The 24,769-nt window shown below is 45.2% G+C and overlaps 2 protein-coding genes and 2 non-coding genes across 5 annotated transcripts in view; 3 read left to right on the plus strand and 1 right to left on the minus strand.

Moving 5' to 3' along the window:
• The first annotated feature begins 6,738 nt into the window (after positions 1–6,738).
• RPL27A (ribosomal protein L27a) lies at positions 6,739–9,662 on the plus strand. Its single transcript, XM_012803602.2, has 5 exons — positions 6,739–6,793; positions 7,179–7,242; positions 7,681–7,756; positions 8,407–8,581; positions 9,485–9,662. The coding sequence occupies exons 1-5, from the start codon at positions 6,791–6,793 to the stop codon at positions 9,611–9,613; spliced, it is 447 nt and encodes a 148-aa protein (XP_012659056.1). The 5' UTR covers positions 6,739–6,790; the 3' UTR covers positions 9,614–9,662.
• LOC111724634 lies at positions 7,907–8,036 on the plus strand. The gene has a single exon (XR_002772898.1). It is a non-coding gene; the product is annotated as a small nucleolar RNA SNORA3/SNORA45 family (small nucleolar RNA).
• Positions 9,250–9,380, plus strand: LOC111724633. The gene has a single exon (XR_002772897.1). It is a non-coding gene; the product is annotated as a small nucleolar RNA SNORA3/SNORA45 family (small nucleolar RNA).
• Positions 9,663–16,120: 6,458 nt separating the features above from the next.
• The window catches only part of ST5 (suppression of tumorigenicity 5), a 117,095-nt gene continuing 108,446 nt past the window's right edge, over positions 16,121–24,769 (minus strand). For both annotated transcript variants that reach the window (XM_012803569.2, XM_023514661.1), the window contains exons 15-20: positions 21,182–21,359; positions 20,899–20,940; positions 19,573–19,684; positions 18,757–18,996; positions 17,908–17,994; positions 16,121–16,929 (exon numbers count right to left, since the gene is read on the minus strand). In XM_012803569.2, coding sequence (XP_012659023.1) covers positions 16,895–16,929; positions 17,908–17,994; positions 18,757–18,996; positions 19,573–19,684; positions 20,899–20,940; positions 21,182–21,359 — 694 coding nt within the window. In that variant the 3' untranslated portion in view covers positions 16,121–16,894. The remainder of the gene's footprint in view (positions 16,930–17,907; positions 17,995–18,756; positions 18,997–19,572; positions 19,685–20,898; positions 20,941–21,181; positions 21,360–24,769) is intronic.

Consider the following 24,769-nt stretch of genomic DNA (forward strand, 5'->3'; position numbering starts at 1 on the left):
GAACTCAAGCTAGACCTCCCACTTTGATCCTGCAATCCCATTACTGGGCATCTACCCAGAAGGGAAAAAAAAAACCTTTTATCATAAGAATACTTGCACTAGACTCTTTATTGCAGCTCAATTTATAATCGCCAAAATGTGGAAACAACCTAAATACCCACCAATCCAGGAATGGATTAACAAGTTGTGGTATATGTATACCATGGAATACTATTCAGCCATTAAAAAAAATGGAGACTTTACAGTCTTTGTATTAACATGGATAAAGTGGAACACATTATTCTTAGTAAAGCATCACAAGAATGGAGAAGCATGAATCCTATGTACTCAATTTTGATATAAGGACAATTAATGACAAGGGAGGGGGTGAGCAGAGAAAGGAAGAAGGAAAGAGAAGTGAGGAAGGGATTAGCAGAGAGAGGGAAGGAGGGAGAGAGGTGGGGTCTTGGTGTGTGCCACACCTCTTGGGGGCAAGACAGGATTGTAAGAGGGACTTTACCTAACAAATGCAATCAATGAAACCTGGTTTCCTGTACCCTCAATGAATCCCCAACAATAAATTAAAAAAAAAAAAAAGATGCTGGAATTCCTCTCTTCAGAGTTTCTTTTTCTGAGTTTAATGGCAACAGGGTTTTCCATCCTAGCTTCCAACAAAGCTTGAAGGAATACAATTACCGTGTAGTACAATGGTATTTTTAAAAAATCTATCAAACACAGGAAAGACTCCTAAAGTTCCCTAAACTTCAAATTAGATTATTTTTACTTGGTGCTGACCTAAACGCTGTGATTCTATGGATTTCTACCTAATTGCCCTATATCAAAAGCTACTGATAAAAGCAAACATAAAAAGCCCAAATGTGGGGAACTTGAAATGAAATTGGAAACCATACATATTGCTGGTTTGTAACCTGATACAAGTCATTTGGAAAAAAAAAAACAGTAACATATAATGAATGATAACATATAATGTGAGCAATCTCACTCACAAAAATTTATCCTAGACAGTTATTCAGAAGAGAAAACTGTATACACCAACGAGTGTCCACTACATCACTGTCTCTAACAGCAAAGAATACAGTAAGACTAAAAAACTGGAAACAAAATACATAAAATGGCTTTAAAAATTACAGTAAGAGAGGGCACCCATGCTCAGTGGTTAGGGCACCAACCATGTGCACTGGGGCTACTGGGTTCAAGCCCAGCCCAGGTCTGCTAAAGAAGAACAACAAAAAATAGCCAGGCAGGCAGCACCTGTGTCTCAGTGGGTAGGGCGCCAGGCCCCATATACTGAGGGTGGCGGGTTCAAACCGAGCCCCAGCCAAACTGCAGCAAAAAATAGCTGGGTGTTGTGGTGGGCACCTATAGTCCCAGCTACTTGGGAGGCTGAGGCAAGAGAATCGCTTAAGCTCAGGAGTTGGAGGTTGCCGTGAGCTGTGACACCACAGCACTCTACCCAGGGCAACAAAGTGAAACTCTGTCTCAAAAAAAAAAAAATAGCCAGGCATTGGGGTGGGCACCTGTGGTCCCAGCAACTTGGGAGACTGAGGCAAGAGAATTGCTTGAGTCCAAACTCAATTACTTGAATTTGAAGTTGCTGTGAGCTATGATGCCAAAGAACTCTACACAGAGCAACAAAGTGAGACTGTCTCAATTAAAAAAAAAATTACAGTCAGATAAATTACTCTTCAGCTGTTAAAGTGAGGCGGCGCCTGTGGCTCAAAGGAGTAAGGCACTGGCCCCAATGCTGGAGGTGGCAGGTTCAAACCCAGGCCCAGCCAAAAAACTGCAAAAAAAAAAAAAAAAAAAGATCTATGTGTATATGACTTAATAAAAAAATAATAATAATCACGAAGACTAGGTAGTTGTGCAGAAAAATGTCATGTTAATAAATTAAAAGCAGGCCAGGCATAGTGGTTCACATCCATAATCCTAGAACTCTGAGAGGCTAAGGCAGATGGATTGCTTGAGCTAACGGGTTCAAGACCAGCCTAAGCAAAAGCAAGACCTCATCTCTACAAAAAATAGAAAAACTGAGGCAAGAAGATCATTTGAGCCAAAGAGGTGGAGGTTTGCTGTGAGCTGTGAGGCCATGGCACTCTACCCAGGGCAACAGCTGAGACTTTGTCTCCAAAAAGAAAAAAAAAAAAAATTAAAAGCAAAATACAGGCCAGGCATGGTGGCTCATGCCTGTAATCCTAGCACCATGGGAAGCCAATGCAGGTGGATTGCTTTAAGTCAGAAGTTAGAGACCAGCCTCAATAAAAGTGAGACTCTGTCTCTACTAAAAATAGAAAAGCTATCTAGGCATCATGGTGTAGGCAAGAGGTCAGCTTAAATCCAAAATTTTGAGGTTACTATGAGCTATGACGCCATGGCATTCTACCCAGGCAACAGAGCAAGACTTGTATAAATAAATAAACAAAAGCAAAATACAAAAGGATACTATGATCATCAACTATGTCTCCATGGAGACAAGAGCTAAAAGGTGATATTCAGAAATAAAAACAACATTACAGGGTAGAATGATTTGCAACTTAAATTTGTTTTAGAATTTCGTTTTAATATTGCACTGTCTTTTCAATTACATATACTTCTTCAGTTCTTTCTGAAGTAAATTTGTATTTCTAAGTTTCTCCCCAATTCTCACTTAGAAAAGAGCGAAAACCCTGGTTCTTCTCATTTTGAGTTAATGTTCTCCTACCTGAAAAAGGAAAGCAGCATACTATTTCCAAATGTCCAAGTCTATAGAAAAAGAGCAAGTAAATGGGGCTGACTCCACCCGTACGTTGTTGTCTGAAGGACTAATGATGAACTCAGGAACCTAGAGAAGGGAGAGGTACCACCAGGGTCCCCTTCAGGGTGGTGGTGTATTCCCAAGGCCACCCAGAGGCTTGAGGTAGCATAAAAGTCAGTACCTCATTTACGTGCTTTACCAAGCTACTGCCTGGCATCATCTCCTATGCACTTCCCAGGGATTTTCTGAGGTCCTGACTTTCTGAAGGAGCACAGATGCTGGAGATGTCACAAGGCCATGCTCTACTTCAGAAGAGATGTCACAGAGAAGGACATCCTTCAGTGGTCATGTCCAAGGTCAAACCCCATGTGCCAATGTGGAGGGACAATTCACCTAATGCTAAACATCTGGTTGCTACTCATCTTTGAAGATACAGAACTCAGCTTTGCTCTCTCAGAGGTCATAGACCTTGGGAAACTGACCCACACTGAACATACCCCACATGAGCTGTATGTTTAAGTCACATGGTTGCCTTTTGAAGGGGAGGGAGCTGGCTAGAAAACCAGAGCAGAGCCAGGGAACTATCCAGGGCACTTCCTCTATCCTGGAAATCAAACCATTGATAAGAAGAATATTAGGTGAGCACAGAACCCAACATAGAGTTCTGGGTCCACTCAGGGAGGCCTTGGTGGCCTGACAAGATATAGCTCCTCTATAACCATGGAACTGGCAAATTTATCCAGGAGTGTTGAACCCTGCCTCCACCCCTTGCACAGTCTTTGTCCTCACTCCAGGCCCAATTACAATATACCTGGTTACCTTCCATTTCCAAGGCTCTCCCCAGCTTACCTCCACTGATAGATCCTCTTCCCAAGGGTAGATTCTAGTAACTCAGCTCATCTTTTATGCATTTCCTAGTCAGTTTTGATTCAAATAGAGGATGATCTCATCTTAGACTTTGCCTCCCCCCCCTTTTCTACTGGTCACATGCAGTATGTGATTAAAGTTGAAGGAGTGCTGAAGACCACAACGCTGTGAGGTCAGAGAGGGAGTGGCCACTGAGATAAAAGGAGATCTGGAGAGACAAGACTACAGTCTAGGCCCAGGCTCTGGATCCTACCAGCTATACAGCCTCTGGCAAGTCACTCAACTCCTCTGTGCTTCAGTTTTCTCATGCATAAAATGAGACTGGTACTGCTGAACTCTCAGGCAGATGCATTTTGTAAACTGCAAGGTGCTCTGAAAAAGCTGGCTGTTATCACTGTGAACTAGAGTGTTCTGGGAAGAATCAGAATATAAGACAGACCTTAAAGATTGAGGAATATGCCAAGCACATAGCTCACACCTGTAATTCTAGCACTTTGAGAGGCTGAGGCAGATCACTTGAGCTCAAGAGTTAAAGACCAGCCTGAGTAAGAGTGAGACTGTCTCTACAAAAAAAAAAGATTGAGGAATATCCAAGATACCTGGTCAGGAAGAGGATGGGCACTCCAGGCAAGAGAAATGTTATGAGCAAAGACAAAAATGTAGAAGGAATGTACCAAGTATAGTTGCATTAGAAAGTAGGGGAGAAGGTGAGGTAAGGCTGGAAAGGCAGGTGGGCTGTATTCTGTTGGTAACAGGAGCTACTGACTTTTTGACCAAATAAGTAAAAGAATGAAAGTCACATTTTGCAAATACTAACATGGTGGAAGTGCAAAGGATACAGACTCTGGGAGGATTAGAATGCAGGCAGAGTGATCACAAGAGGGTATTGAAAACTCCAGAAAAGTTATGATTAGGACCTGAATGAAGACAGGGGTTGAAAAAAACAGATTTGAGAGATAGATAAAAGGATATGGTGACAGTATGTTAAAAGACTTGGGGACAATTTTCATTATCTGTGTGGACAACAGTACCACACACCAAGCTATAGAATAAAGGAGGCAAGAGTGAACAGGAGAGTTTGAGTCTTTGGTTGTTTGTCTATGGAATGTTCAAGGGTTACTAACCAGTAATTAAGTGACCTCACGGATACGAAGCTCAGCAAGAAAGATTTGAACTTAAGCCACCCAAGAAGACCATGTACTGTGAAAAGACAAAAGGAACACAAGGCTGAGAAACATAGAAACAACATCTACATCAGTGATTTTCTTTTTCTTTCTTTTTTTTTTTTTTTTTGTAGTTTTGGCCAGGGCCAGACTTGAACACGCCACCCCTGGTATATGGGGCTGGCGCCTTACTCCTTGAGCCACAGGTGCCACACTAAAACAGTGATTTTCGACTGCCATGCCCTGAGAGGATCTTAGGTGTGCCACAAAAATTTTTAAAGATCATTATTAATTAAATTATTTTCAAAAGAAGTTCAGGCCCAGTGCATGTAGCTCAGTGGTTAGGGCGTCAGCCACATACACCGGGGCTGGTGGGTTTGAACCTGGCCTAAGCCTGCTAAGCAACAATGACAACTACAAAAAAAACAAAATAGCCCGGTGTTGTGGCAGGCGCCTGTAGTCTTAGCTACTTGGGAGGCTGAGACTCAAGAGTTTGAGGTTGCTTGTGAGCTGTGATGCCATGGCACTCTACCGAGGGTGACATACAGTAATTATTTTTTTAATTCTTTTTCTTGATCAACATAATTTAAGTGTGCCACGGGAGTTTAACTATAGATTCAAATGTGCTATAAGATAAAAAAGATTGGAAAACACTGATGTAAACAGTAGAAAAATGTGAAAAGACTGAGAAGAAAGGCAAAGGTTCTCTAGTTAAAGGCGGCAACAGAAAGAACAAGTGGTAGGAAGAATCCATTCAGTACGGCAACTGAATGCTTATTGATGGCATTACTAAGAGCAATTCCACTGATGTGTGGGGCTGGGAACTAGACTGAAGTGCAAACGGTCAGGATCTGTAGACTACTCTTTTGGAAAGCTTAGCGGTAAAGGAAAGAGGATGGGTAGTAGACACTGAGGATTTAGAATATTTTAGACAAAATATATTTTAGCTAAAGGGAGCAAAGCAGAGAAAAATACAAACACAGAATTGAGTGGAGAACACTGGTTTTGAAGGAGCAATTTAAGACGCAGGGATGTCTCTTCCACTTAGTAAAGTTGAACACATGCCAAGAACTGCATGAATTGAAGGAATGCGTGAATGAACAATCCTTGAAGAATCTGGTTTGGTTGGGAAGACAAATGTACATCAGTAATTACATAAGAGCTATGTACTAGGTTGTGTGGTAAAGGTGGGTAAGTTTCACAGGAGAGGCTTGAATCTGGTCCAGCAGAGGAAACGGTCACATTTGTGTTAAAAGATTGTGAAGAATACTTCAATGTTGCGTTTGGAAAAAGTATTTACTGCGGCTAGATTGAAAGAACCATGTAGCAACCAAGCACACAATCCCCAAAGGCATATCAGGTTGTTCAAACTCGAGAAGTCATCCAAGATAGCACAAGGCCTAAGGACAAAGACAGAGTGGCCACTCATGAGTACGGGCAAACAGGCCCAAAGGACGGCACTTCAGGAGACCCCACAAACGTCAAAAAGAGAACGAGGCACCAGGTGGGCACATGAGAGTTAAATACTGCCTCGTGGTTCCTCACTAAGGACGGGAAACAAATGAGCAGCCACTATGAAAAGACAGGAGCAACCACTAAAGACAGGTGAGGCGTGTGTGACCGCCCAGGGCTGGGGCATCTTGGGAGGAGCTGAGAGGCCCTTTGGGTGGGTCTAAGCGGTTCCTCGGCCCAGGCGCCAAGAAAGAGCCCTGCCCTCTTCGGGCTCCGCGGCGTGCCTCATGGTGTCCAAGTTCCGGATTTCTCAACAGTTTTCAGTCTGCAACCATGTCACGACCGTCTGCACCTAGAGCTCGCGGGTACCACGCCACCACCTCCAGGCTGTGAAGGAGACTGCTATAAGCAGAAAGAGGAAGCAGTCAGCAGGAGCACAAAACCCGCGAGACCAAGGAAACTCCGCCCGGGACCCGGTGTCCCCGGCCGGAAGTGAGGTACTTCGCCCCTCCCACCGGGTTCGATATCTCGCGATACTTCGCAGAGGCCTTCCTTTTTCGTCTCGGCAGCCGACATGGTAGGTGATTCTTTCTTTGCCTCCGTCCCCATGTTGGCCTGGACTCCGAGCTGTACTGTTGCCTCCGAGCCACCGCCTCCACGGCCTTGACCAGATTTTCCAGGCCGTGCAGGGTCGGCCGCAGGGCAGGATAGCCGGCATGGGTCCGAGGCGTGGCGGGAAGGCTGGGGCCGCGTGTTCGGCTTGGGTTTTGGATCTCTTGAGACACGCGAGCCAGAGTGCCACGGTGATGCCACTACAGGGCCCTGGGCTAGTGCGTGTTTTTGACTTTGCGGAAGGTGCGGGAAGGCAATTCGTTGGCCCACAGGCCCGCCGCAGGCTGGCAGGCTTCTCCCTCTTCCCGTTTTTCTTTAGGCCTTACCATTAAGCTCCTTTTTCCACGCAGCCATCCAGACTGAGGAAGACTCGGAAGCTTCGGGGCCACGTGAGCCACGGCCACGGCCGTATCGGTAAGTGCCGGCTTCCCCTCCTGTTCGGCCTGGGACTCCCTTTCGGATACTTACCTAGATAGGATGTAGGTAGTTTACAGACAGGTTAGAATAGGATCTTTTTGAAGTCAAGTCGAAGTGAGTTGGATCGCCGTTGATTTTCTTTTTTTCTCTTTAAAGATTATCTAATATTCAAGTTTAAGAGAACGTTTTATCTGTCAGTGGAGGCATAAAAATTAAACCGAGTACGGTACAGAATTAGTTGAAGAAATGGAGTGCTGTCAGGTGGAGTACTGAAAAGGTGTTGAACCCGAAGTCTTGAAAGAATAGCAGTACTGAAAGGTATTCAGACTGGAAAACAGTATAACTAAGGGCACATAAAGAGTAGGAATATACCTTACTTTTGCACCAGATAATCTTAAGAGGTCTATTTAGCAGTGTAGTTTTGTATTCCTGCAGGCAAACACAGGAAGCACCCAGGAGGCCGAGGTAATGCTGGTGGTATGCATCATCACAGGATCAACTTCGACAAATAGTGAGTTTCCTTGAACTGCTACTGACACAGCTTGGGAGGTATAGGCAGAGGGCAGGCTTTTAATGTTCTAAAGTCTGGAAGCAAGCCTCTTATTTTGGCCTGTTACTGGTTTTTACCAAGATAACACTTGATGTGAACTGACAAACTGTCATCGAGGCTAGAGTCACGCTTGGGTATTGGTTATTGCCTTAGTGTGCTAGAGTCCTCGAAGAGTAACTGCTGACCTTATTCGCTGGCTGTGGCACTGATGGCACAGTCAGTCACCAGGTTAGTGACATGGCTTCATCTTGACTTACAGAACTGTTAGACTCACTTATATCCCCAAGTTAAAGATGCAACTGGTTCTTTAGAAGTACTGTATTATAGGAATGTGTAGATTTTTCATATAGTGCTGTCAAGTGGCTATAATTTTACTCTTAACTTCCTTAATGATTTATAGTGGTTCTATGAAATAAGTCTACCTTTATTCTTGATAGTCATTGTTAGTTTCTAAAAGTTAATTCATCAAATGGATTGTGTGGCTGTTATGTGGTAGTTGCTGTTCTACACCACTGAACAATTCCTACTGTAATGGGAGATAACTATAAAGATAATAAACATAGGTTCTTAATCAGAGTGAGGTTATAAGAGTGGTTGCTTTTTCTTCCCAGTCACCCAGGTTACTTTGGGAAAGTTGGTATGAGACATTACCATTTAAAGAGGAACCAGAGTTATTGCCCAACTGTCAACCTTGATAAATTATGGACATTAGTCAGTGAACAGACACAGGTAAATGCTGCCAAAAACAAGACAGGAGTTGCTCCCATCATTGATGTAGTACGATCGGTGAGTGAATTTTGGGTATTTTTATATAGTTCCTCGCCTTTACAAAACTCTGGCTTAGTCTAATTTCCTACCTGAATCCTATCCTATACTGACCAGGTTACATGCCAGACAATTCCACATTTTGGTAGAATTATCATAAATTATTCACTGTGATCAAAACAGAATTCTGTCCTGCCCCACTCTCTGGCTTCCTCCCATCTTCCCTTTCAGAAATACTTGGCATTTTTTGCTTGAATGTCTTTCCAGTGTGCCTACTGTCATTGCCTACATTGCATCAAATTTGTGTTCCTTGCCTTGAACTGTAGCTAGTTCTGGTTGACATGCAGTTCTTGGCCCTTCGTGTTCTTCATAAAGTCCTAATATGCTAAATTGTTACCCAAGGCCCTATATTATCTGAAGAGATTTCTTCCCCCAAACCTTCAAAACTTTTTTTTTTTTTTTAAATCAATTGTGGTTCTTATCCTTGTCAGTCTCCCATGAATATGGAAGTATTTTTAAAAGCCAGGACCCCAGAGAGTCTTTCAGTTAAGCATTAAATTCCCATCAGCCATCCTGCATGGTGTCTCTTGAGCAATTTTGGTGGTCAGGACTTGAAGCATTGCTGGGAATATGGGTGGCCATTTTTTGCTTATTAGGGGTATTGAGTCGGAGAGGGGAATTTGTACTTTGCCGAGACTAGAGTCACATCTTGACACAACTCTTGTCCTGGTGTGCTAGAGTCCTCGAAGAGAATCTGCTGGTCTTGATTCACTGGCAGGGGCAGTCAGTGCCCCTGTTAGTGCCCAGATCAGTAACATTCCCTCCCTGGGTTTTAGAAAGTGGGTTGGCAGGAATCTTTTCTCATACCCAGGGTGGTTGGTACCTGCTGTAGTGTATTGTAAATTCTTTTGTTTTTTCTTCTAGGGCTACTACAAAGTTCTGGGGAAAGGAAAACTCCCAAAGCAGCCAGTCATTGTGAAGGCCAAATTCTTCAGCAGAAGAGCTGAAGAAAAGATTAAGGGGGTTGGAGGGGCTTGTGTCCTGGTGGCTTGAAGCCACATGGAGGGGAGGTTCATTAAATGCTATTTCCTTGTGGTCTGAATATAGGTTCTTTGGTAGCATCTCTGCCTTACCTGTGTATTGGGAGTCCACTTAACAGGTTTTCTAAGGATGAGGGCATGGGTTCCTGCTGACTACCCTCAAAGTGCATAGTTAAAATAGAACCAACACTTAGAGACAAAAGTGAGAATGATACCTATTGACAATTGAAGTACCTATTAAAAGGACCATTTGTGTTGCACTTTGAATTTTACAGTGAGTGGGAGAATGCCATTAGACTAGAAACATTTTCATATATGTTAAAAGTGGGCTAGATTCCAGAAAGCAGTTGTCAATGAGATTCATAGATCCCTGTGCATCAGGATCTTAATGTTCAAAGATTTAATCATGAAACGTAAGTTTTCCTTCTAGTCTGAAATGTATCTCTGAGAGAAAATTGGGAAATTCTGAAGGCTGGAAACTGGTATTCGGTTTCAGAACCAATGCTTGCTTACAAATAGAATCCTTAAGATCTTTGTGTATCTCAGGGTTAATTGTAATTTGCTACAATTCTATAGCTTTTTCTGAGACTTTGAACCACAGTGACAATCTAGAATGTAGGCAAAGAAATAAACTTAAGATACCACTTAAACTAGTGGGTAGCACTACTAGTTTTCCTTGGTCTGTGGGGTCATACATAGACAAATTTGTCAGGACAACTTTTGGATGTTGGGGATCAAATGTCAGGAAGCACAAGGGAGATTCTTTTACATTGACTTAGATGAGAACAGGAAAAAAGTCATGAAGTATTTATATAGTTGTGTAACATTAAATGCACTGTTGAGATGTGCAACTTCTACAACAGAGAAAGGTAAAAAAAGGGCTCTCCATAAGTGCCTTACAGAGTTCAAAAAAAAAAAAAGCAGAGACCAAGTATCTGTGGCAGGTTGTCAGTAGTTGGGAGTGGGCTCAATTTGATTTCTACCTAGCTGCTATGTTACTGTTTTAAGTTTCTTTTTTAAAATTCATGTTTAAATGCCTACTTGAGGGTCGTGTATATTAGGCAAAATGGAAAACATGCACTCCTTTTGACTTAGTGACAATGTGTAAACTTATAAACCTTCATGTGATTGTCAAGGGAAAGTGGCCCTAGCAGAGGAAATGGCAAACTGCTGAGTTTCGGGAAACCCACTTGGAGAGATGAGGCGAATGGAAGGCTGTGAGCTTAAATGTAACAACTGGGTGGGTGGTCTGGTTCTTCTGGGGGTAGCAGTCTTACCAAAGCTATGTGACATGAAAAGTGAGGTGTTAGCGTTGAGTGTGTACTAGAGAGACGACCACTTGGCTTTGTGGGACTAGAAACGTTCCACTTTGCAGTGTTGTCATCAAAGCTGTGCGTGACGGTTTTTTATGTGCAAGCTTTGATAGGCTTGCGCACGCGACAGCAGAGGTGTCTAGCCCACGGGCCCCATGCAGATTATATGAGGACTTTTGCTCGTCTGCAGTGGTGGATATCATAAAAATGATGCATGAACTTTTAGCCCTTCATCTTTAGTATTTGTGTATTTAATGTGTGGCCTAAGATAACTCTTAGAATGTCGTCGGTGAAGCCAAAAAGTTGTGGGCTTCCCCCTACCCCATCCCCCAATGCTTAGGGTTGATGAGGCTTTCAAATGGGAGCAGAGCTGTCAGATGCCCTCCAACTCTTGGCAATCAATCTTAACATGCTAAAAGTGAAAAATCGGAACACCTAGCACATTAGGTTAACACTTAATATTTTTAAAGCTTGAATTGCAGAGGATTTAATTTCTGGCCTAATATTTATGTGCTTTAAGTACGTTTTCATCCAAACCTTGGAGCTGCACATTATAACTCGATGTATAGGAAAGGTCTGCCGCGTTATTTGCAAAAGTCCCCTGTGAAATCAGCCAGGTCAGATTTGAGTTGCAAAGATGTTAATCCCTACTCAATGGCTAATTATCCCAAGACACTAGTTTTTTGTTTAACCAAATGCATATTACTTCCCAGTCGAAAGCCTGCACCGTCAGGGGAAAAAATGGGCGTGTCCTCCAGCACTAATAGGATTCTAGAAGCTGGAGACTGGCAGCGCTCCGAACCCCTCGGCTACGATCATACGTCTATGCTGCCGGACTTAGCCTCTCGATAAAACTCAGGCCTCTGCTCACCCCAAGAGCCCCTTCCGGGAGGTTGTGAGATTCTGGTTCCGGGGCACGTTTGTTTGTCCCCGCCCCCCTTAGCCAGAAGCACAATCTACACACGCTCTTCAGCCTTCCTCTTGGCCGTTTCCGACGTCAGGCTTCTCCGCTGGGGCCTTGAGGCTCCAGCCTCAGTCACTGTGCAGGGGCGGTCCCCATCGGAGCTCGGAGCAACGTTGCTGCGCTTCAACCGCTGCTTGCAGGCAGGCCGGTGGCTAACGCCTGTAATCCTAGCATTTTGGAAGGTCAGGGTGAGAGGATCGCTTGAGACCAGCCTGAACAACAGCGAGACCTTGTTCTACAATTTTTCTTAAATTAGGCAGGCTTGGAGGCCGCTCACCTGTAGTACTAGGTCTTAGGCGAGCTGAGGCAGGAGGATCGCTTGAGCCTATGAGTTTGAGTTTACAATAGAGCTGTGATGATCCCTCTGCACTCTAGCCCCCGTCACAAAGCAAGACCCTGTCTCAAAACCTCGCTTGCTGTGGGTTAAGAAACGGAGGCGTGGTCCCCATATAGACTTTCAAGATGCGAATTTTTACACCTTTTGAGAATGAATCTACAATGTAAGGAGCACCAACTACATTCAAGGGCACCTTGGGCTAAGAAAAGAGTGCTTGTACACACATGGAAATGTCCTACAAGAACATAAAATTGAGAAAAGAGATTTCCTCTTAGCTTAGGGAGGTGAGGGAGATGTGTGTTTTAGTACAGTTTGAGTTTGTTTAACCAAATGCATATTACTTTCATGTTAAAAAGCGATATAAATGAGCAAAATAACTTTTTAAAGTGCTACCAGAAACTTGCCAATGCTGAGAAGCAGTTTCCTCTCGTTAGAGTTTTCATAGCTTTTTAAGTTACACCTCCACCTCCATAGGCAAGTTTATGATGCTTTGAAATGCTTACCACACCATCTGGCTCCAGAAACAAAAATTTGTATATAAAATACAAAAAATATGTATCACCCCTGGTAAGAATATAGGTTAAGGTAGGTGTATGTTTAATTCCTGGCCTCTATTTTATACCCCAATTTTTATTTTACTTTGATTCCCACTATTTAAGTTGTTCCTTGATACATGGTTTGTGTGTACCTATAAGTCATTCTGTGTACAAGGTAGGATGTATGTGTACATGTGAAATATAGAGAATTATTTAACTGAGGGCTGGGCACAATGCCTCACTCCTGTAATCCCAGCACTCTGGGAGGCTTTAAGTAGTGGGTAGATTGCCTGAGCTCATCAGTTTGAGACCAGCCTAAGCAAGAGAGACCCCATCTTAAAAATAGCCAAGCCCTGGTGTTGGAGCCTCTAGTCCAAGCTACTTGGGAGGCTGAGGCAATAGAATCACTTGAGCCCAAGAATTTGAGGTCGCTGTGAGCTATGATATCAAGGCACTCTACCATCTACCAAGGGCAACAAAGTGAGACTCTGTCTCAAAGAAATAAAAAATTAACCAAGCTGTGACTGTAATTAGACTTACTTTTTTTTTTTTTTTTTTTTTTTTAGACTTACTTTCTTAGGCCCTGCTGTGATTGGGATGTGGTTTGTCCCCTGACAAATTCACGTTAAAATTTGATCCCCAATGTGGCAGCTTTGGGAGGCCAGCCTAGTGGGAGGCCTATGGGTCTTGGGGCAGATCACTCATCAATAGATTCATGTCCTCCTTCTAGGATGAGCCACTGAGTTGAAGCAGCTGGAGGCCTTTGTCAAACTGTAGCTGCCCAGTCTTGAACTTTTCAGCCACCATAATGTGAGCCAAAAAACAACTTTTTAAAAAAAAGTCTAACTTATAATCTTATTCCATTTACAGATAATTTTTTTTTTAATAGAGTCTCTGTTGCCCTAGGTAGAGTGCTCACAGCAACCTCAAAGGCTTGGGCTCAAGTGATCCTCTTGCCTCAGCCTCCCAAGTAGCTGGGAATACAGGCGCCTACCATAACACCTGGCTAGTTTTTCTGTTTTTAGTAGAAATGGGTTTCACTCTTGCTGAGGCTAGTCCCGAACTCCTAAACTCAAGGGGATCCATCTGCCTTGGCCTCCCAGTGCTAGAATTATAGGTGTGAGTCACTGCACCCAGCCAAAAAGGTTTATTTTGGTTTTCAATTTTCATATACTTCTCAATTTTTTAGGATTCCAACTGTTATTTAAATTAGGGGAAGATCATACTTTAATTCAGAACATTACCAAAACTGTTCATTTCAGAAAACTCCATCACTGATAACTATTCAGTAGGATCTGCATTGCTAATACAACATACTTTGTGTGTGTAGCTGTGTGTACAGGTGTATGCATCTGAATTCATTATATCTTCTAATACAGTTGTGCCTGGATATTTACATTTTTCCTTAAGCATATTTCATAACAAAATAATTCTCTTATTTCTCCCCATACAGTTAAAGTATGTTTAAATAGGTTTTATTATCCATGAATTTCATTTCAGTATTAAAGGGGGGAGTTATATTGTATTTGCTATAAAAAAGAGAGAATGTTGGATCTGATAGTGTTAAGAACCTTTTGCATCCAGAGATCGTGAGAAAGTAGCTCTAAAAACTCTTGTCAACCCCAAACCAGGCCCACTGGACATACACTGTCCTCTCTACCATAAAGCTGCTGTGCTTTGGCCACAGCAGTCACCGCATGGGTCCCTGCAGCCTGTTGCAAGCCATTATGTGCCAGCATTGATTTTCTGAGTTGGGATTAAGAGCTGCAGCCATAGTAGGAGGAAGGAGACATCTCCTTTGGGATTCACTCAAAAGGTTCAGATACACTATATTTTAGAGATACATAAAAATGTCAAAATTCATAAGAAAGGAATTGACACATACACATCTTATGATCTGATGACCTATGAACCACATGAAAAAGGGAGGGATGAGGAGATGAAGGGAGGATGGAAGGAGAACCTTTGGGGAGCTATATGTTTTTTATTATTAAGGAATTTATTATAACTTCTATGACTGTCATGAAGCCCAGGCTGGGTTAACAGTGATGAATTCTGGAAGTAAAAACATCCCATACTGAATTTTCTGGTTGTCTTCTCTCTCAATCCCAACTGAAAACCTGGATTCATGAGGCATTAAATCTCTGTTCTTCTATTCTTTGCAAATGGCAAAGCCAACTATGCAGGAGGATTTTTCAGAGGAGAAAATGACTTTGCTTTATGTTATTTTATGACCATTTTCAGAGCTGCTTTCTCATGATCTCTGGACCCCAAAAGTTCTCAACCTTATCAGATCCAACACTTTAATCCAGTTTGCTTTATGAGGCAGAGAGCAGCCCCAAAGCACAGACAGGGAGAGGGTAGGACCTATGCAAGCCTCAAAGGAAACTCAGGATGGGATCATCTCCTGTTTAAATTGGTTAGGGTGGAAGGGCAGGAAAACTTAACTACAAGGTTCAACTCCTACCAGCCCCAAACCCAATACCAATGAAAATAGTTGGCTTGGCACCCACAGTTCAGCGGTTAGGGCACCAGCCACATACACCGAAGCAGGCAGGTTCAAACCTGGCCCAGGCCAGCTGAACAACAATGACAACTGCAATAAAAAAATAGCTGGGTGTTGTGGCAGGCACCTATGGTCCCAGCTACTTGGGAGGCCCAAGAGTTAGAGGTTGCTGTGAGCTATAACACCATAGCACTCTACCAAAGGCGACATAATGAAACTCTGTCTCAAAAAAAAAAAAAAAAAAGAGTTGCAGCCTAATGGCTCATTCTGGGAGTTTTCAAGGTCTCTCCTCTAACAAGGCCTTGGTGGGGAGAAAGCCTAAGCCATCCTTATTCCCTACTCCTTGCTTCTCTCCTTGCTGTTCCATGGAAGGTCGCAGAACTTTCTGTATGAAAACCTAGGGTTCTAATGGAAAAAAAATTCACAAAGTGACATGAAGAGTCATAGGAGATGGATTAAGGGTATGATCCACGTTGTGGGTTGGCATCAGCCTAGCTCCACCAGAATATTCAGTGATGTTTCAGGGGCCTCAAACTGATTAGGAAATATTAAGGTTCACCTAGTAATGGGGCCAAAGGGCAGAGGACATTCTTTCCATCAATGGAAATACTTAAGTAGAGTCTGAACAGTTGGCTACTGGAGTGGAAAGCTGAACTAGAACAATGTTTAGGTATTTTCTCTTAAAACCACTCATACAACTCAGATCAGAGAACTCAGTTACAGGGAAGTCAGCAACTCATGCTGAAGCTAACCCCGTAAGTAACTCAGTTCCCGGCATGATGGTGTTTCATTCCTGATTGGCCAGTTGCAGATCATTCCCAGGAAAGAGAAGTCTAGATAATGATGCCAAAGAACACATGAGGCTCTGGGCCCAAACAACTGTACACTCTTTATTGAGAACACCCGTAGATGGTGGGAAAAAGGGATGCCCTGTACCGCATCATGGCCACCACTGACTGGGATCCAGGCCCAGGGAGCACTGGCAGAGCTGGGGGTGGCGGGGGGGGGGGTTCCCATGACTCACTGACCATCTCAGGGGGTGGGAGGAATAGGAGGACCAGGCTCAAGAGCCTAATGCCATGCTGCAAATGTGGCCTGATGGCCTTTACCTTTTGAAAACAGAGGACTGGAAGGGGGACTGCCAGAAAAAAATAGAAACTCTTAAGATTAAAAAAAAAAAAAATAGTCCTCTTGTATATAACAAGACAGCATCTGCTCTCTGGGGCCCGAGACTGGCAGCAGGGGCCGCAGGCAGGCAGGCAGGCAGGCAGGTAGGCCAGAAGCCTCCAGGGAAGATCAGTGGTTTGGCTGAGACAGTCAGCTGCACATAGTTGGCCAGTCCGAGCACCCAGCAAAACTTCATCCATGCTCCGGCAGGACAGGAAAGCACCTGGCCCCTTGGGAATATACAAATATTTACCATATTCTCTTTGCTTGTTACAAAAACCGTTAGGAAAGCTTACAGCAGATTATTTACAAACAGTATCCTGGGATATCGTGAAGGCAGAGGTGGGCTGGCTTGGAGGATGGGGTCTGTGGGAGCAGAGCAGCCACAGCAGTGTAGAGGGTCACAGGCTGGGCCCTCTCCCCAGGCTCCAGGCTCTGCAAGGCACTGGACTCTGCTACTGAGAAAAAGGTTTAATTCTTCTTGTGGAGGAACTTCATTTTGTTGCCTGTGAGCCAGAAAGGGCAAGAGTGAGGATGTTTCAATGTTATCTCTCCCAACCTCCATTCCCTCTCCTTGCAGCACTAACCCTCTCAGTGTGAGGAAAGGGATTAGGAAGACTGCATTATGGCTGTGATAGATCTGATGCAAGGTCGTGAAAACACTGGAGGGTTCTAAATAGGTCACAGTATTAATCACTGTGTGGCTCTGGGTAAGCCACTTAGCCTCTTTGGTCACCACATCCCTTCAAATTGAGACATACTATGATTCTATGATCTAGCTGCCTGTGTACCTTGAAGAGAGTAAAGCTTGGCAAGAAGGGCCCTCTGGCACTACTTTTGTAGACTTCTTATGGCTGAGACATGGACACTTCTCTGGCTCTAACAGCTCTCATATTCACCCAGGAAGGAGACCACACAAAAAGACCTGGCTTCTGTGAGAATTTGTGATTTCTCTTTGTTCTGCAGTTTGGTAACTATAGTAGGTCCTGTATATCCATGAGTTCTGCTTACATGGATTGAATCAACCACAGATCAAAAATATTTGGGGAAAAAAATAGATGTTTGCATCTTTACTGAACATGTGTAAACTGTTTCTTTTTCTTGTCATTATTCCCTAAACAATACAGTATAACAACTATTTACACTGGTATTATAAGTAATCTAGAGGTAAGCTGAAGTATACAGGAGAATATGCAAATAATACGCCATTTTATGTCAGGGACTTGAGTATCCATGGGTTTTGGTATCTGCAGGTGGTTCTGGAACCAACTCCCCACAGATGCCAAAAGATGACTGTACTATATACTAAGTGCTCTTGGAGCACTGGCTAAGAACCTTCCCATCACCAAGAGATCCCCTCCTGTTCTGTCTACAGCCCCAACATAAACACCTGTTGGCAGTGATTTAGAGTATTCTGGGGCACAGTTTCTTCCTGCCTTCCCTTCTTGCTGAACATCTGTGTCATCAGTATCAAGGCTACTTACCCAAACCTCGGAGAAACTTATTCATCCCGCTCTGTTCAGTTTCAGGGAGTTCCTCTAAATACTGCTCTACTCGCTGCTCAAACAGGCCTGCATGAGAAGAGAAGAGAAACAGTAATAGGGAAGAGAACAGTTACTGTAGGAAGAGGAGATGCCATACAAGGAGAAACCAAGCATCTGAGATTCTAATTTGTATCAAAATTCTTCAGTGACATCTCACAAGCATACATGGCTAATAGCAATAAGACCCTTAATACCCTGCCTCCCAAAGCACGTTCCTGAGCTGAACTATGGTGAGGATGCCACCCCTTATTGCAGAACTGGCCAGAGTGGACACCGCTAGCTTCTTTTAGACCACTCTACCATTCTGTTCCCAAAAGGTCTGTTCTACTAAATGGAAATTATTAGTGGATAGAAGAAATAATAACCCCAAGGTTAGACAGAAAGATCTTGAGATACCTACCTGCCTTAAATGTGGGCTGCTACCAACCTAGATAGCTAGCCCAATTCTAAGGGACCTCTCAGCCCCTAAGTTCTCAGAACTTTGCAGAGTGCTCAGTCTGGTGTTTTTCTATGAATAAGAAGGGCACCTGAAGAGAGGCTAGGCAGCTACCAGCATGTGGCCCTTAGTGGGAGATAAGTGTCTCTCTCTAATCATATGGCTCCAGCCTGTGCACAGTCTTGTAAAGGCATTCATTGGGACAGAAGAAGAAAGCTCCCTTGGAAATTTCCAACAGAAGAAAAGGGGCATCCCAGCTGATGCCCAAGAGCATCCATCATGGCGCCTAGTTACACAGCCCTGCTGGTGGCAGAATTATTAGAGAAGAGGGCCCACAGCCCTCATGGCCTTACCTTTTGCCCGACACTTTCTTAGCTCCCTGTCTTGGATGAAGCCAGCAAACATCTGAGATTCCATAAAAACCTCAAGAAAACGGCGGATGCTTTTGGAGGCCACCGACTTCCGGAAGGCCTCTCGCTGAAAGGCCCTCTCCCCCTTCTCACTCTGTGTCAGGAAGAGGGAGTAGTGCCCGACAGTCTCCACAAAGAACCGGATAAACACCTCCGACACCAGCCCGTTGAGGGTGTTACATTCTGAAAGAAAAAAGAAACTCTTCAAGGTTCAGATCATGACAAGCCTGCAAGGCCTTCCCCAGTCTCCAGCTGGTGTAGTCTGACTCTCCCAATGAAACTTCCAGCCATTACCCTTCTCCTGTTCTTGAAGCTTTATCTCTTATGCCCATGGGTTTGTAACTAGCCCATGAGCTCCTGGAGGTCAGAAACTGTGCTCTGAACACGGAAGTTGGCAAATAATTCCTGGATAAATGAACGCAGAAATCAAGGGCCAGAGCTCTACTTTCCTCAGATCCCTCACCCTATGTGATCTTCCTGGCTTCCCAGGAAGAGCAAGTTCCTTCTGTCTCCTGCAATGGCTTCAGGCAGAGCCTGAGAGGGGGGAATAATTAGCTTCTTGTCACCAAGAGTCTTTGTGATTACCATGTCTTTGGTTTTTCCTTCTCAACTTTCCTGGGGGTAGAAAAGGTGCTGGAGGGAGACTAAGGTCCTATAGCTAGAACATCAGCCAGAAAGGGTCTGTGAACAGAATGAGTCCTGGCCTATGGGGGCCAGCCCCAGAGCAAAGCTGATTCTGCTCAGGCTAGCCTTCCTCACCATCATCGGAGTCACTGTCAGAGTCCTGGGAGATCAGTTCATTCTTCCTCTCTAGAGCCTGCTCCAGAGCTGCCTGTAACTTCCTAGGTAACAATGTGTCCTCATCATCCATCTGCAGAAGAAAAAACCACAGTGATGACAATTATAGCCAACAATGACTAAAGCAGTTACTGTGTGCTTAGTCCTGTTTCAAGAACTTTAATCTTATTTAATTCTCCCCATAACTGTGATAACTATTATCAACCTCCTTTTAAGATGAGGAACTGAGCCACAGAAAGCTTAGAAAACTTGCCCTAGGTTACACAGATAAAAAGTGGTAGAATCAGTGGCACTCAATGCCCATTGTGATGATCTCTCCCTAATTCCTTGCTCCAGGTGGCAAGAAGATAGTGGCCCAGCCTGTGTCTCAGAGATGAGGTTTGTCTGTCATTCCTGTCTTCTCACTCTGGAGTCGTTAGCTCTGTGAGTGGCAAGTAACAGGTAGTACTTTCCTAGAGGAACAGACACTGGGTTGTGCTCCTTCATAGCGAGCCAGGAGGATTTCTATGACTAACATAGGTTTTTTGCAGCTGATGACAGTAATTGCAAGCCTGTATATTACACAACACTCTATTTTATTTGGGTAATCCCTCAGCAACATCTCAAGGAAGGTATTATCACCACCCCTGCTTTATAGACTCAGAAAAGTTTGGAGGCCTCTTCAAGACCATGTGGCTCAAAGATGGTAGCATCCAGTAATCCAATCTTGGGACCTCTAGGCCATGTTCTTTAAAATCACACACTGTCTTCCAGAATCTGATGGTGCCAACTGGAAAGGCAGATCCTGCTGAGGTCAGGTTTTCCCCACCTGTGTCTATTCTGTGCATAGAGAACCCTGACAGCTTAACAAGCAGGCTGTGGCTGGGTGTGGTGGCTTACCCCTATAATCCTAGCACTCTGGGAAGCTGAAGTGAGAGGACTACTTGAGGCCAGGAGTTCAGGACCAGCCTGAACATGAGCAAGACCACCTCTACTAAAATAAAAAAATTAGGCATGGTGATGGCAGCCTATAGTACCAGCTACTTGGGAGGCTAAGGCAGAGGAGGGTGCTTGAGCCCAGGAGTTGAAGGTTGCTGTGAGCTGTGACGCCACTCTACTCTGCCAGGTGTAACAGAGCAAGACTCTGTCACAAAAACAAAACAAAAAACAAAATCACAACCACACATAAAAAAATAAGCAGGCTGTGAATGTTGAGTTAGTATTCATGACAGACGGGTAACTGGGAGCCTGAGCTTAACAAGGGCCCACCTCAGGGCAGGCCGAAGTTCTGCAGTTTGCTGTTCTCACCTGTCGGATGAATCGGTCAGATCCCAGATTCACCATCAGCGCCTGAGAAAAGGAGTCATTAGCGGCAGTGGTTCAGGTATGAGTCCTACAACTCCCTCAGCCAGGTCTCCAAATCTCCCAGGTTCCCAGGGTCAGATAACAGAAGTAACTCCAGCCAGGGATAGACCTCCCAGGGAGAAAGGATGAGAGCTGGGTAGAGAGGCCCAGAGGCCACAAGTAAGATGATCTCAGCAGCCTCTCTCCCTTTCCCCTAAACCCCCCACTGGCTTCCCAGGGGGCTCACCTCCTCCACTGGCAGCTCCTTCAGTTTAGGGAGGGAGCTGGAGAGCAGGCCAACCAGGAAGGGTGTGGGACAGCAGACGATGTCAATCATGGAGGCCGGGAGGACAGGAATGAAGGTGTGCTGCCAGGAGAAGGGGTACAGCAAGGCCACCACTGCATGGGAACAGCTGGAGAGGGTGCTGATTGGTGGACAGACAAAGAGACAGAGCACCTGAGTCCAGGCCCAGCACCTTAGAGCTTTTAGGGGCTAAGGACATCCTTGGACAGTAAACCACCCAGAGCAACAAAAATGCTAATGGGGCTCAGTGGCCTGGTGAAGTCTCCACCTTCCCAACGTTGGGGCCTCAAGGACCCTGATGCTACCCTCTTTTGGGACTCTACCTACAAATTACCATGAAGGTATGACACAACATGTGAACACACAATGGGCTCACACTCACACACACCCAAGGGCCACCGAGATGTACAGGTGGGCCTGACCTGGTGGGAAAGTATCAGCGTAGGCTGGGAGTACAAAGGTAAGATAAGCAAGAGTTGACCACAAATCCATAACGTGTAAGAGCTGGCAGGGCCTCAGAGGTCATCTTATCAATTCTGCATTTCACAGCTGGGGCTGGCGATATCCAGGGTCAGTTTGGTCAGAACACAGCGGTTCTGCTGCCTCCCAGCCCAGCATTACTAGTGCTGCTCTCGCCCTCTTGCCTTCTGTTCCTTCCTTTCCTTAACTGAAGACAGCTAATCTGAGAAGCCTTGAGAGCAGAGAAATAAGACAAGGCAGCTGGCAGCATTCTTAGCAAGCTGAAGTGGCCCACTGCTACCTTTACTCTCAGGCTCCAGAGTGGCCACAAGTCCCAGTGGGGCCATCCCTCTCACCACCCAGAAGCCCCACAGGGCTGGCTGCCTGAGGTGAATGACCAATGAGAGACAAGAAGGACTATCCCTAGGCTGGAGGTAGAATGTGCAGAAGCATGTGCACACTCCCCACGTGTACTGGGGGCTGATGTAGGCCTGGGGTTGAGGAGGGGGCAGAAGACACATCTGGCCTGAAGAACCCTGCCTGTAAGGAGGAGAGTCAACCTGGGGCCTACACCACAGATGAGGAGACAGCGGCCCAGGGCCCAGCTCATTTCCAAGCGTGACTTTCCCTCTGCATCTGTGCAGAAGAGCCAGAAGAGCCCTGTGCTCTACCCTAAGCACTCCAGCATGGATTCTTACCCCTCACACCTAGTGCCCTACCAGTGAGAGAACATGGGACCCACCCTTAACAGAACTAGGAACCCTTTTTCAGAAAGACCTCTGGATGCTCACAAGTGCTTGTTAGCCTTGCCTGGCTGTCCTGCCACCCTATGTACACCTAAAATACTGCTGGGCCTTGAGACAGAGATACAGGTGTCCTGGCACTGACAGCCTCTTGCCTGGGATGGCAGCTCTCCACACCCCCAGTGGAGTCATCTGGAAAAGGCCGGTGTCAGGGCCAGGAGGCTGACCTCCACAATCCCCTCCAATGGGCCTGGAGTTGAGGAGGGGGCAGAAGGTTTTGTACAATCCCTACAGCCGAACCTGGGTACCCCTCCCTCTACCCCCACATCAGAACTAGGCCAAATGGACGAAGAACTTGTGGAAAACATAAAACACAAGCAGTGGAACATGAGCTGGCTGGACTATCCCCTCCCCTTTCCAGTCAGAGGCAGACTCTGAGTACACAGTAGGAAAGACATCTTTTCTAAGACCCAAGATTGGTAGAACTTGAATACTGAGCCAAGCCAAAAACAGAACCCTGAAATGTTTCCTCCCAGAATGGTCCTGGAATGTGAGAGGCAGCTCCAAGCACAGGGTATAACAGCTGGTTTCATACCCACACAAGGGCTGGGCGTGGCAAAGAGGAGGCTCAGTGCTGAGGGGTGGATCCTTTAAGAAACGAAAACTCGGCTTGGCGCCTGTAACACAGTGGTGACAGTGCCAGCCACTTGGCGGTTTCAAGTCTGGCCCAGAGCAGCTAAACAACGACAACTGCAACAAAAAAATAGCTGGGCATTGTGGTGGGTATCTGTGATCCCAGCTACTTGGGAGGCTGAGGCAAGAGAACTGCTTAAGCCCAAGAGTTTGAGGTTGCTGTGAGCTGTGATACCACAGCACTCTACCGAGGGTATCATAGTGATACTCTGTCTAAAAAAAAAAGAAAGGAAAACTCAGAGTCCAGGCTCTATTAGGATCCACTGAGGTCAGGCCAGGCCAGAGCACCATAGCTGGGCAGTCAGAGGCTTTGCTGGCTGACAAGGACCATGTCTGCCTAGAGGCGGCAGGTAGTGGCCTCTTAAAGCTGCCATGCCCAGCTATTTCCAGCTGTTGGGCTGGGTTCCCTCATAAGGGCCTGATGTGCCCATGAAAAGCCTAAAACTGTGGGAGACAGAAGCAAGGAGGCTGTGTTGAGAACAAGTTTTCATTTCTAAGCCCTAGCATCCTTAGAAAAGGTCAGCAGTTCCAGTTTTTCCTCTTCCTTGTCCTGGGTTGAGGGTGGGCCTGGGTTCCTGCCCCTATGAAGGCAACTGGGAGTCCATTTCTCTTGCTCCTAACTACCCATCATATGCACAGAGGAGACACCCCTGGGATTCAGGGATCACTGGGGAACAAACCAGAAAGAAAGGATTTTTCTTATGTATCCTGTGGCACATAGCAGGTGGCTTAATTAATGTCTAAATAACTGAATTAATTCCACCACTCTAGAGAAATCATTACTTGAGATCGACCCTTTGACAAAAAGAATACACAGTGTGTTGCCAAGATCCCATTCTCTCCTGGCTGTCTCACCTCCCATATATTCTTTTTAAAAACTAATTAATTATGTTGCCCAGGCTGGTCTTGAACTCTTGGCCTCAAGTGATCCTCCTACCCCAACCTTCTAGAGTGCTGGGATTACACGTGTGAGCCACCACACCTGGCCACTTTTTTTTTAAACTTCACCTGCACCCCTTTCATCACCACAAGCAGACCTGCTCAAAACCTCTACCTCTAAAATCACAAATGTCCAATATTTCAGATCAAAGCCTGAGGTCTACCCAGCACTGTTCCATTCTTCCTAAACCGCTCCCCTCCCTCCCTGGCCCCTCCAGGCCCTGAACACCCTCTTTTCCCTGGACTATCTTCCTGCTACCACTGTCCTCCCTCCACCCTCAAAGCCCTCAACTCATCCTCCTCCACAGCTCCCCAAGCACCCAGCCCTATCTTTCTACTCAGCTGCCTCCTCCAGGGGAACCTTAGCTGGATCCTCACTGACAGCTGTGCTCTTCATGCCTTCCCCCCCATTCAGTGCTCCGGCACCTTCCTCACTGTGGCTCTTATAAGAGCTCATCACTTTCCCCAACTCAGCATCCCACAAACAGGGCCCCACCTCCCCCTCCAGCAGAAATACAGCCAATAGCTAACAATTTTCTTAATTTCTTAGCTTTCTTCCCATATAAATATATTTGCACCTGCACAATCTTGGCTACTGCAAAGGAAGAAGTGTCCTTCTTTCCTCAAGCCAAGTCCTCCACGGGGTTCTCAGTGCTATCATCCATGTGCTCCCAAACTCTGCTCCTCAACTATCCTC

The sequence above is a fragment of the Otolemur garnettii genome, unplaced genomic scaffold (assembly GCF_000181295.1).
Source record: "Otolemur garnettii isolate 467f Iridium unplaced genomic scaffold, OtoGar3 scaffold00001, whole genome shotgun sequence".
NCBI classification, from domain to species: Eukaryota; Metazoa; Chordata; class Mammalia; order Primates; family Galagidae; genus Otolemur; species Otolemur garnettii.

Coding starts and splice junctions, on each gene's coding strand:
- RPL27A (XM_012803602.2), top strand. Junction 7,243..7,680: donor CCACGGCCACGGCCGTATCG/GTAAGTGCCGGC, acceptor GTATTCCTGCAG/GCAAACACAGGAAGCACCCA. Junction 7,757..8,406: donor AGGATCAACTTCGACAAATA/GTGAGTTTCCTT, acceptor TTTTCTTCCCAG/TCACCCAGGTTACTTTGGGA.